Source organism: Nycticebus coucang, chromosome 20, assembly GCF_027406575.1.
Source record: "Nycticebus coucang isolate mNycCou1 chromosome 20, mNycCou1.pri, whole genome shotgun sequence".
In the NCBI taxonomy this organism is placed as follows: Eukaryota; Metazoa; Chordata; class Mammalia; order Primates; family Lorisidae; genus Nycticebus; species Nycticebus coucang.
In genome coordinates this window covers 33,454,151-33,466,839 of record NC_069799.1, presented here as the reverse complement: position 1 = coordinate 33,466,839, position 12,689 = coordinate 33,454,151, and the positions used below count along the sequence as shown (strand labels likewise).

Sequence of the window (12,689 nt, the reverse complement as noted above, 5' to 3'; positions counted from 1 at the left end):
CTGGAGAAAGCTTGAATGGCTTATGTACAAGATTCTAACAATTTTATATTATTTGAAACCTTGCTTCGTTTGGTTTGGGGCACCCTGGCCCCCGCAACTGGCTGTGAGAGCTCTCTACTTTGAGCTGGCAGTGTACTGAAAACCTTTTCAAGTTTCTTTCCCTGCCCAGTCCCCGCTTTTTGGTGAGGTTTCTCTGAGGGAGACCTGTTAGGTGTACATTCTGCAGCTTATTGGCTTAAAATGTACTCTCCTTTCGTGTGGTGTCTTTGGGGTCAATGGGGACAAAGAGAAAACCAGTAGTGCAACTGCTTGGATACTGAATATTGATATATGTATTTTTGAAATAAAGAACCAGTCCCCCCAATAAATAAATAAATAAACAAATAAATAAATAAACAAACAAAAGGTCAGTTTATTAAAGGACACTCTAGAGAAGGAAGACACTACATTTTCATGTAGAGAAGACCTTGGGTTTAGTAAGATTTTTCTCCTTTATAGAGATTTTCCAATTCTATGTTAAGTGGTATGGGGGTAAAATATTCATGATTTTTCCTGGAAAGGGAAAAATCTTCCAGAATGGAGAGTCCTCCCATTTCTATCCCTATAATCAATATCCACATGTTGTCGTTTTATTTGTAAAGTGTGATAGAAGTGGTGTGAATTTTATTATACTATAGAAAATAGGTCACTTGCAGCTGCCGTCACCTTAATTGTATACCTGCTTCAAAGATCCCTTTTTGTGGCCTCGGTCATATCTCCACATTGTGGCCTCTCTACCTCTGAGGCCCATTTTTTGTAGGGAAAACATCAGGTTTTGGAAGCTTTCTTCAAATGCCAACGTTTTTTCCATGGAAGGCCCCCCTAGTTAATGTGTTTCTCTTGTTAAGGACAAAAAAATTCCCAGTATCATTTATCATTTCCCCTTGTCTCTCCTTAGACCTATTGAACAGTATAAACAAAATTTTAAGGCCTTGAGACATGATTGAGATTTCTAGAGTATTTCTTCCATATGAATTATGATTAGAAAAGTGTGAGGAATATTTAAAAACATTTTCTCACTCTTCACATATATAGAATTTTGCTAGGAATTCTGTTAGGTACTGAAATGTGTGAGGTTACAGGATTTGACACTTCAAATTTGTAGGGATTTTTCTCTGTTATGTAAAGTTTTCATATATAGAATGGTTTGAGGACAAGTTAAACACTTGTCAAGTTCTTCACATTTGTACAGTTTTTATTCAATAAGAATTTTTTTGTGGGGTAGTGCTTGTGGCTCAGTGGGAAGGGTGCCAGCCCCATATACCGAAGGTGGCGGGTTTGAACCCGGCCCTGGCCAAACTGCAACAAAAAATAGCCAGGCATTGTGGCCAGTGCCTGTGGTCCCAGCTACTTGGGAGGCTGAGGCAGGAGAGTTGCCTAAGCCCAGGAGCTGGAGGTTGCTGTGAGCTGTGATGCCACAACACACTACCGACGGTGACATAGTAAGCCACTGTCACAAAAAACAAAAAAAGAATTCTATTATGTAAAAAAACTGTCACTACTGGCATAAGGGTTTGCCACATCTTCATAATGTTACCGTTTTTCTCTGCTATGATTTCTCTTATGTTTTACTAAGGGCTGAAGACCACTGAAAATTTTTGCCACATCATTCACATTTGTAAAATTTCTTTCCAATCTGAATTTTCTTATGTGTTGTAAGGTTTGAGCTCCAGTAAAAGACATTACCACACTGTTCACATTTGTAGAATTTCTCTCCAGTGTGAATTCTTTTATCCTTAGCAAGCCATGAACACCAGGTAAGGATACTTCTACATTCTTCATATTTGTAGGGTTTCTGTCCTGTATGATTTATTTTATGTACAGTGAGGTTTGAATGTGAATAAAGGGTTTGCCACAGTGTTCATATTTATAAGGTTTCTCCCTTGAATGAATTCTTGTATTTTAGAAAGGTTACACACTAATTAAAGGTTTTACCACATTCTTGACTTTGTAGGATTTCTCCCCAGAATGAATTCTTTGGTGCACAGAAAGGTGTGAGTTCCGGTTAAAGGCTTTGCCACATTCTTGACATTTGTAGGGTTTCTCTCCAGAATGAATTCTTCTATGTACAGAAAGTGTTGAGTACCAGTTAAAGGCTTTTCCACATTCTTCACATTTGTAGGGTTTCTCTCCGGAATGAATTCTTTGATGTGCGAAAAGGGATAAACTCCGAGTAAAGGCTTTGCCACATTCTTCGCATGTGTAGGACTTTTCTCCCAAGTGACTTCTTTGATGTACAGAAAGGTTTGAGTGCCGGTTAAAGGCTTTGCCACATTCTTGACATTTGTAGGGTTGCTCTCCAGAATGAATTCTTTTATGTTTAGAAAGACTTGGGTACCACCTAAAGGCTTTGCCACATTCTTGACATTTGTAGGGTTTCTCTCCAGAATGAATTCTTTTATGTTGAGAAAGACTTGGGTACTGCTTAAAGGCTTTGCCACATTCTGCACATTTGTAAGGTTTCTCTCCAGAATGAATTATTTTATGTTTAGAAACACTTGAGTAGTACTTAAAGGCTTTGCCACATTCTTCACATTTGTAGGGTTTCTCTCCAGAATGAATTATTTTATGTTTAGAAACACTTGAGGAGTGCTTAAAGGCTTTGCCACATTCTTCACATTTGTAGGATTTTTCTCCCGAGTGACTTCTTTGATGTACAGAAAGGTGTGAGTGCTGGTTAAAGGCTTTGCCACATTCTTGACATTTGTAGGGTTTCTCTCCAGAATGAATTCTTTGATGTTTAGTAAGGGTTGAAATATCATTAAAGGCTTTGCCACATTCTTGACATTTGTAGGGTTTCTCTCCAGAATGAATTCTTTGATGTTTAGTAAGGGTTGAAATATAATTAAAGGCTTTGCCACATTCTTGACATTTGTAGGGTTTCTCTCCAGAATGAATTCTTTTATGTCTAGAAAGACTTCGGTACTGCTTAAAGGCTTTGCCACATTCTTCACATTTGTAGGGTTTCTCTCCAGAATGAATTCTTTGATGTACAGACAGGATTGAGTGCCGGTTAAAGGCTTTGCCACATTCTTGACATTTGTAGGGTTTCTCTCCAGAATGAATTCTTTTATGTTTAGAAAGATTTGGGTACTGCTTAAAGGCTTTGCCACATTCTTCACATTTGTAAGGTTTTTCTCCCGAGTGACTTCTTTGATGTACAGAAAGGTTTGAGTGCCGGTTAAAGGCTTTGCCACATTCTTGACATTTGTAGGGTTTCTCTCCAGAATGAATTCTTTGATGTACAGAAAGGATTGAGTACCACTTAAAGGCTTTGCCACATTCTTGACATTTGTAGGGTTTCTCTCCAGAATGAATTCCTTTATGTCTACAAAGACTTGAGTACTGCTTAAAGGCTTTGCCACATTCTTCACATTTGTAGGATTTTTCTCCCGAGTGAATTCTTTGATGTACAGAAAGGTTTGAGTGCCGGTTAAAGGCTTTGCCACATTCTTCACATTTGTAGGGTTTCTCCCCGGAATGAATTCTTTGATGTTTAGTAAGGGTTGAAATGTCATTAAAGGCTTTGCCACATTCTTGACATTTGTAGGGTTTCTCTCCAGAATGAATTCTTTTATGTGTAGAAAGACTTCGGTACTGCTTAAAGGCTTTGCCACATTCTTCACATTTGTAGGGTTTCTCTCCAGAATGAATTCTTCGATGTACAGAAAGGATTGAGTGCCGGTTAAAGGCTTTGCCACATTCTTGACATTTGTAGGATTTCTCTCCAGAATGAATTCTTTTATGTTTAGAAAGATTTGGGTACTGCTTAAAGGCTTTGCCACATTCTTCACATTTGTAAGGTTTTTCTCCCGAGTGACTTCTTTGATGTACAGAAAGGTTTGAGTGCCGGTTAAAGGCTTTGCCACATTCTTGACATTTGTAGGGTTTCTCTCCAGAATGAATTCTTTGATGTACAGAAAGGATTGAGTGCCACTTAAAGGCTTTGCCACATTCTTGACATTTGTAGGGTTTCTCTCCAGAATGAATTCTTTTATGTTGAGAAAGACTTGGGTACTGCTTAAAGGCTTTGCCACATTCTTCACATTTGTAGGACTTTTCTCCCGAGTGAATTCTTTGATGTACAGAAAGGTTTGAGTGCCGGTTAAAGGCTTTACCACATTCTTCACATTTATAGGGTTTCTCTCCAGAATGAATTCTTTGATGTACAGAAAGGATTGAGTACCACTTAAAGGCTTTGCCACATTCTTGACATTTGTAGGGTTTATCTCCAGAATAAATTCTTTCATGTCCAGAAAGATGTGAGTACTGATTGGTAAGTTCATCACATTCTTTATAGTTGTAGGTTTTTCTTCCAGTATTAATATTCTTATGGTTATAATATTTTGATCTGTGCCTAACACATTCCCCATAATTTTTAAACTTATACAGTTTCTCCCCAGGGTGGAGTTTCTTATGGTTAGATAGGCTTGAGCAAAATTTAAAGACTTTGCCACCTTCTTTATATTTGTACTGTTTTTCTCCAGTATGCATTATCTTACATTTAGTAATGTGTGAGCAGTGGTTATAGGCTTTCCCATACTTTTTATACTGAAAAGTTTTCTCTATGGTATATATCATCTTATGTCTATTTAGATTTGACAAATGTCTAAAGACTCTCGTATATTTACTACATTGGCAGACTTTGCCATGGCTAGCTGTTAAACATTGGTCACATCCACTGTAATATACTTTCTGCTGAGTACATTCAGAAACACTTTCCCAGTCTTTTGTTAAGTTTAAATTCTCCAGGCCACAGCTTTGATATCTTCTCAGTGTTATCTCTGGGTATAATATATTTGTGCCCAGCTCTTGGAAATGGTCTTGGGTAGAATGATTAGATACATCTGAAAAAAATTTAAACAATAACAATTTTAGCCACAGACTTTTTATCACAACTGAGTAAATATATACAACACATTGTATTTGCAAAGTCATGTCAAGAACCTTAGGCGGATGGCATAATACAGAACATAGGCACTAATTATGTTAAAGATAAATAAAGGTTGCATATATACACTGCATTTTGGGAAATTCTAAAACCAGGTAGGAATTTGCAGCAAAGCACGTGAGCACAACTTGTAGAGATAACATAGAGTTTGTGCACATTGCCTCATGTTTGTAATCCTAGAACTCTGAAAAACTGCAGTGAATGGGTTACTTGACCACAGGTGTTTGAGATCAACCTGAACAAAAGTGAGATCCCTTTCTACCACAAATAGAAAATTTAGTTGGTCATGGTTGCACATGGCTGTAGTCTCAGCAATTCATGAGTCTGAGACAGGAAGATTTCTTGACCCCAGAAGGTTGAGAATGCTATGAGCTATGACAACATAGTACTCTACCCAAAATAAAAGAAACTCAGTCTCAAATAAATAAATACATAAATAAATAAAATGAAAAGGGAAATAAGTTGTAAATAATCATAATCATAAGAGCCTGGCTCGGTTCCTATAGCTCAGCAGCTAGGGTGGGTGGACTGCTTTAGCTCCCAAGTTTGAGACCAGCCTGAGCAAGATTGAGACCCTCGTCTACAAAAAATAGAGAAACTGAGGCAAGAAGACTGCTTGAGCCCAAGAATTGGAGCTTGCTGTGAGCTATGATGCCACAGCACTCTACCCAGGGCGACAGGTTGAGACTCTGTCTCAAAGAAAAAAAAATTACGGGGCAGCACCTGTGGCTCAAAAGAGTCGAGCACAGGCTCCATATGCTGGAGGTGGCGGATTCAAACCCAGCCCTGGCCAAAAACTAAAAAAAAAAAAAAATTTATGTATGTATTCACGGTATTCATGGACTAAACTTCATAATCAAATGACAGACATTAAAAAAAGATAGGGATTTAAAAAATATGTAGTTGGCTTGGTGCCTGTGGGTTGAGCGGCTAAGGTACCAGCCACATACACCTGAGCTAGTGGGTTCAAATCCAGCCCAAGCATGCCAAACAAGAATGATGTCTGCAACCAAAAAATAGCTGGGTGTTGTGGCGGGCGCCTGTAGTCCCAGCTACTTGGGAGGTGGAGGCAGGAGTGCCGCACCCCCGGCATCTACCCGGGGTGAAGTGGCGCTGACCGCGTTGTAAAACGCATGGATAGGTGGTATGTGCTCCCCGGAGCGAAACCCCCAGCGCCCCCAGTATGCGACAGCAGCGCAGAAGTTGCCTAGCATACTTTTTGTTGAACGTAATGACTCACGAGGTACGACATAAAAGCCTAAAAAACCTTTGCTCTGAAACCTGTCTGTTCAGTTGAATGCCTGATTGTTGCCTGATTGTCTTGAGAAACCAAGAATAAACATAATGACTTACTGATCCGAAATTAAACACAGCAAGAATGGCTGTGCCGAACTCAGTGGCTCCAAGTAAGCCTGGTCAACAGCACGTTCCTATCATCAAATGTCAGTGAATTGAGACAGTGCATTGAGACAATGCAGGCACGGCAAACAAGATATTCCAACATGACATACACTATCACCACCTACAGTAAAACTTTACTTAGAAAAACGTTTTACTTCACTAATTTTCATATGTAACACAAATCAATAGAGTAGTTTAATGTTTAACAAACAATTAACTATGAATCAAAATATAGTTACTAATAAGAGTAAAAATACATAGAAAATATATATAGAAGTAGTCAAGCATTATACATAAAAGAATATGTTCAGCTGTTTTTAAAAGAGATCATAAGAAACTGAGAACAATTACAGAACTAAGAGAAGTCACAAACCTTGACATTCCTAGATAAGGGGAAGCAACCAGGTGTTACTGATAAAACCACCTCCCTAGAGCAAAAACCTTGAAAAGATAAACCACCTCCCTCCGGCACCTCCCTCCGGAGAGCAAAACCTTGAAAACATATAGTGCATGATAAACCACATATGGAGACACAAAGATAATTTACAAGCATAAGCAAAATAATGATTACATTGTTTAAACCCTGGGAAGAAAATGTATAAATACCAGACTTAAAAATCAATAAAGTACAGCTGCTTTCTTCATCATTCGTGTTGTGTGACAGTTTGTCATTTCATCCTGCGTCGACCTTTTCAACCAACCTGTACCGTTCACCCTGAGCACCCTCGGACTGAGGCCCATCGACCGGCGGTCCGCGACACAGGAGAATTTCTTGAACCCAGCAGTTGGAGGTTGCTGTAAGCTGTGATGCCACATCACTCTACCCAGGGCAACAGCTTGAGGCTCTGCCTCAAAAATAAATAAATAAAAAGTCAAGATAGGGGCGGTGCCTGTGGCTCAAGGAGTAGGGCGCAGGTCCCATATGCCGGAGCTGGCGGGTTCAAACCCAGCCCCGGCCAAAAAAAATAAAATAAAAAATAAGTCAAGATAGAACTATATAATATCTAAATGATACTCATCTTACATGTAAGGACAACAAATGGAATAAAAAAGTATAGGACAGAAATATATTTAATTCAAGTATTAGTATTATGAGAACAAGGGAGATTATATTAAGGAGACATGTATATGTACGTATGTGTGTGTGTGTCTCCATGTGTAAATACACACACCTGTGGAAACAAAGTCTCACACTTTTGCCCGGGCTAGAGTGACATGGCAACAGCCTAGCTCACAGAAACCTGAAACTCCTGAGTTCAGGCAATGCTCCTGAATCAGCCTCTGAGTAGCTGGGACTACAGGTGCCTACAATGATTCCAGCAATTTTATCTTCCACTTTTAGTAAGACTGGGTGTTGCTCTTGCTTGGGCTGGTCTCCAACTCTTGAGCTCAAGATATCCTCTCATTGCTCTCTTTCCCCTCCTCTCTCCTCCTCTCTGTCTCTCTCGGTCTCTCCTCTCTCCTCCCCATCGCCTTTCCTCTCTCTCTCTCTTTTCTCCCCCCCTCTCCTTTTCTCTCCTCCTTGGTGCTGCTCTGCAGCATCCCTCCCTCTCCAATAAAAACCTTTCGAACAAAAAAAAAAAAAAAAGATATCCTCTCATCTCAGATACTTCATGTTATAGATATATGCCCCTGCATTCAGCCAGGGCTCAATATATTCTGAGGCAAAACTTGTCTTATTTCATATAATATACTTTAAGCCAAAATTGCCTCAAAAGGTAAAGAATATTAAATAATCCTACAAGGGCATATTTGTTAGAAACCTATAATTTATTTTTATTATTCTGCATACATATAAAATACATAATAAATAAAATATAGGACAGATACACAACCCTCACATACATGGTCAAATAAAGAGCTATTTGCACACATATTGATTGCAGCTTTATTCACATAATTCATTAGGTAAAAGAAATCCACATCTGCCTCAATAAATAAATGGAGAAATATAATTTAGACTATAAAAATGATAGAGTATTATTAAGCTTCTAAAAATCAGGAAATCTTCTAACATCTGTAATAAAGATAAATCTTAATATTATGGTAAATGAAATAATACATTTTATTGAAAGAGAACAAATATACTGAATATTTTTGAAATGAGGTACTTATCAGAAAATGTAAATAAGTAAACATTTAAAAATAGTAAAGATAATTTTTTTATTGTTGTTGAGACAGAGATCTACCATTTGCCTTGAGCAGTGTGTAATGGCATTCTAGCTCACTACAATCTCAGACTTGGGCTGTGGGCATCCCACTGCCTCCGCCTCCAAAGACGATGGGATTACAGGTGGCCGGCTGGGTTTTTCAATTTTCTTCATGAGTCAGGGTCTCACTCTAGCTCAGACAAGCCTCTAACTCCTGAGCGCAAGCAACCCTCCCACTTCAGTCTCCCACAGTGCTGGGATTACAGGTGTTAAAAATAGTAAAGAAAGGCCAGTACCTATGGCTCAGTGAGTAGGGCGCCAGCCCCATATGCTGAGGGTGGCGGGTTCAAACCTGACCCGGCAAAAACTGCAACAAACAGGGCGGCGCCTGTGGCTCAAAGAAGTAGGGGGCCGGCCCCATATGCCAGAGGTGGCAGGTACAAACCCAGCCCCAGCCAAAAAGTGCAAACAAAAAAATAGCCCAGCTTTCTTGTGGGCACCTATAGTCCCAGCTATTTGGGAGGCTCAGGCTAAGCCCAAGAGCTGGAGGTTGCTGTGAGCTGTGACACTACAGCACTCTACCATGAGTGATAAAGTGAGACTCAGTCTCTAAAAAAAAAAAAATAGTAAAGATAATTTTACCATGCTATTAATATGTTGCTAGCATTACAAAAACAGAAAAGGTTTAATTCACTCATTAGAAGCAATCAAAGGCCTTACATTTAAAAATACAAACTTTGGGGCGGCGCCTGTGGCTCAGTTGGTAAGGCGCCGGCCCCATATACCGACGGTGGCGGGTTCAAACCCGGCCCCGGCCAAACTGCAACCAAAAAATAGCCGGGCGTTGTGGCGAGCGCCTGTAGTCCCAGCTACTCGGGAGGCTGAGGCAAGAGAATCGCTTAAGCCCAGGAGTTGGAGGTTGCTGTGAGCTGTGTGAGGCCACGGCACTCTACCGAGGGCCATAAAGTGGGACTCTGTCTCTACAAAAAAAAAAATTAAAAAAAAAAAAAAATACAAACTTTGTAAAATATGATAAGTCAAACTATGTAAAATAAGCATTTTCCTTCATTTGAGGAGATTTCTAAGTGTTCTCATAAAATTACTGAGTATTAATTTCTGTAGAATCTTATTTGAAACCTTCATACCATAAAAAAGTATAAAGCAGGCTCAGTGCCTGTGGCTCAAGTGGGTAAGGCGCCAGCCACATACACCAGAGCTGGCGGGTTGGAATCCAGCCTGGACCTGCCAAACAACAATGACGGCTGTAACCAAAAAATAGCTGGGCATTGCGGCAGGCACCATTAGTCCCAGCCACTTGGGAGGCAGAGGCACGAGAATCGCTTGAGCCTAGGAGTTGGAGGTTGCTGTGAGCTGTGATGCCACAGCACTCTACCCACGGCCACAGCTTGAGGCTCTGTCTCAAAAAAAAAAAAAAAAAATTATAAAGCAGAAAACCTATAACAACTATTTGTGGTGTTTCTGGCATTTCTGAACCAAATACTACTATCACTACTTCACTCACCTACTTTGAATATGATGCTAAAGAAACTACCTTTTTTTCATACCCAAACTTGTTCTGTTGCCCAGGCTAAAGTGTCATAGCATCAGTTTAACTCCCAGTGACCTCAAACACCTAAGTTCTAGCAATTTTCAAGCTTCTCAAGCCCCTAGTAGGTGGGACAACAGGCAACCACTACAATGCCTCGGTAAGTTTTCTATTTTTCATAGAGATGGGGTCTCTTGTTTAGGCTGGTCTCACACTCCTGAGCTCACGCAGTCATCCACCTGGGGTCCCATAGAGCTAGGTTGAGTCACCACAAGCAGACTAAAGAATATTTAAAAATTTTTTCTTTTTTTTTTTTGAGACAGAGCCTCAAGCTTGTCACTCTGGGTAGAGTGCTCTGGCATCACAGCTCATAGCAACCTCCAACATCTGGGCTCAAGCGATTCTCCTGCCTCCACCTCTCAAGTAGCTGAGACTACAGGCACCCGCCACAATGCCCAGCTATTTTTTGGTTGCAGCCGTCATTGCTCTTTGGCGGGCCGGGGCTAGATTGGAACCCACCAGCTCAGGTGTAGGTGGCTGGCGCCTTAGCCGCTTGAGCCACAGGTGACTAGCCAAAAAAAAATTTTTCACGTGTGCCTCATTGCTTATCTTCTTATAGGAATATAGGTTCGAATATTTCATGGGAGTTGGACAATAAGAAATCAATAGTTTATCTGCTTTTTTTCTCCTATACCTAAAAGCAAATTTGAAAGAAATCTGAAGCTGGTTCTTTTTAATATGTATATGTTTTGTTTTTTAAAAAAATATGGTGTATGTAATTAAAATATTTGTAAATTTTACCAGCATAAAAAAAATTTTTTTTTTTCAAGGGCCAGGCATGGTGGCTCACATGTGTAATCCCAGCACTCTAGGAAGCCAAGGAGGGTGGATTCCCTGATCTCAGGAGTTTGAATAAAGCCTAAGCAAGAGCGAGATGCCATCTCTATAAAAACCTAGCATTTGGCTCGGTGCCTGTGGCTCAAGCAGCTAAGGCACCAGCCACATACACTTGAACTTGTCCGGTTCAAATCCAAATAATGACCGTTGCAACCAAAAAATACCTCGGCATTGTGGTCGGCACCTGGCCCCAGGTACTTGGGAGGCAGAGGCAGAGGCAGGAGAATCACTTAAGCCCAGGAGTGGAGGTTGCTGTGAGCTGTGACACCGAGGCACTGTACCCAGGGCAACAGCTTGAGGCTCTGTCTCAAAAAAAAAAAAAAAACAAAAAAAACTAGCAGGGCATTGTGGTGGGCACCTGTAGTCCCAGCTACTCCTGAGGCTGAGGCAAGAGGATGACTTGAAACCAGGAGTTGGAGCTTGCTGTGAGCTATGACACCAGAGCACTCTACTGAGGGCAACATAGTGAGACTGTCTCAAAAAGAAAAGACTATTTCACAGATATAGTCAAAAATACACAAATATTTTATGCCGTTAAAAGGAATGGAAGAGCAGTCACCTCTAGCAGTCACTTGTAAGCCTTAGAAAGTTGTTTTATTCTCACTGTAACCTAGAAGGGATATCAATGAAAAGTAAGTCCTTCTGGAAATTAAAACCTAAAACAGGCCTACTGGCTCACAACTGTAAACCTAGAACTGAGGCGGCGCCTATGGCTCAAAGAAGTAGGGTGCCAGCCTCATATATGGGAGGTGGAGGTTCAAACCTGGCCCTGGCCAAAAGCTGCAAAAAAAAAAAAAACAAACAAAACCTAGCACTATCAGAAGCCAAGATGTGATTGCTTTAGTTCAGAAGTTCAAGACCAGCCAGAGCAAGTATGAGACCTCTTCTCTACTTAAAAAAGAAAAATAGAAAAATATATTAGCCAGGCATTGTGGAGAAACCTGTAGGCCAGGCTATTTGGAAGCTGAGACAGAAAAATCACTTGAACCCAGTAGTTTGAGGTTGCTCTGTGCAAGGCTGATGCCATGGCACTCTAGTGTGACGCAAGAGAGTGAGACTCTGTGTCAAAAAGGAAATAAAAATAAAAAAATAATAATAAAAACAAGAACAGAGGGTGGCGCCTGTGGCTCAGTGAGTAGGGTGCCGGCCCCATATACCGCGGGTGGCGGGTTCAACCCAGCCCCGGCTGAACTGCAACCAAAAAATAGCCGGGCATTGTGGCGGGCGCACGTAGTCCCAGCTGCTCGGGAGGCTGAGGCAGGAGAATAGCGGAAGCCCAAGAGCTAGGGGTTGCTGTGAGTCCTGTGACATCGTGGCACTCTACCGAAGGCCGTAAAGTGAGACTCTGTCTCTACAAAAAAAATGAAAAGAAAAAAAAAAACAAGAACAGAGATGACCTTATGTAAGAACAAGAGAAAGAAACCCAGGCTTCTCAGAAATCATTTACAATTAAGCTGAGCTTCCCTAATCACATTGCACTGTGTGGTTTCCTCCTTCAACTTTGGATCTCTGACCAGAGTTATCTACTTCATTCACTCCAACCTACCTGGCTGCTGGACTACTGTCTGGTGAGTCTTCACCATCCAGGGTTCTTTGCTTTGCTCCAGACAGGTGATGAGGTCTGGCTTAGAGACAGCAAGACCTGTTTTATTAGAAAAAAGAAACATGACTCTTATGTGGATTCTCCAATTGGCAAGCTATTAAT

The 12,689-nt window shown here is 40.7% G+C and overlaps 1 protein-coding gene across 6 annotated transcripts in view; it reads right to left on the bottom strand.

Annotated features, from left to right (window-relative positions):
• Positions 1–383: 383 nt before the first annotated feature.
• Positions 384–12,689, bottom strand: part of LOC128572360 (zinc finger protein 43-like) — a 72,881-nt gene continuing 60,575 nt past the window's right edge. For 4 of the 6 annotated variants that reach the window (XM_053572231.1, XM_053572232.1, XM_053572230.1 and 1 more), the window contains 2 exons: positions 12,531–12,626; positions 385–4,886 (listed from right to left, as the gene is read on the bottom strand). In XM_053572231.1, coding sequence (XP_053428206.1) covers positions 1,951–4,886; positions 12,531–12,626 — 3,032 coding nt within the window. In that variant the 3' untranslated portion in view covers positions 385–1,950. Of the gene's footprint in view, positions 4,887–12,530; positions 12,627–12,689 lie in introns of all 6 variants that reach the window. The other 2 variants (XM_053572228.1, XM_053572229.1) reach the window with 2 other exon arrangements.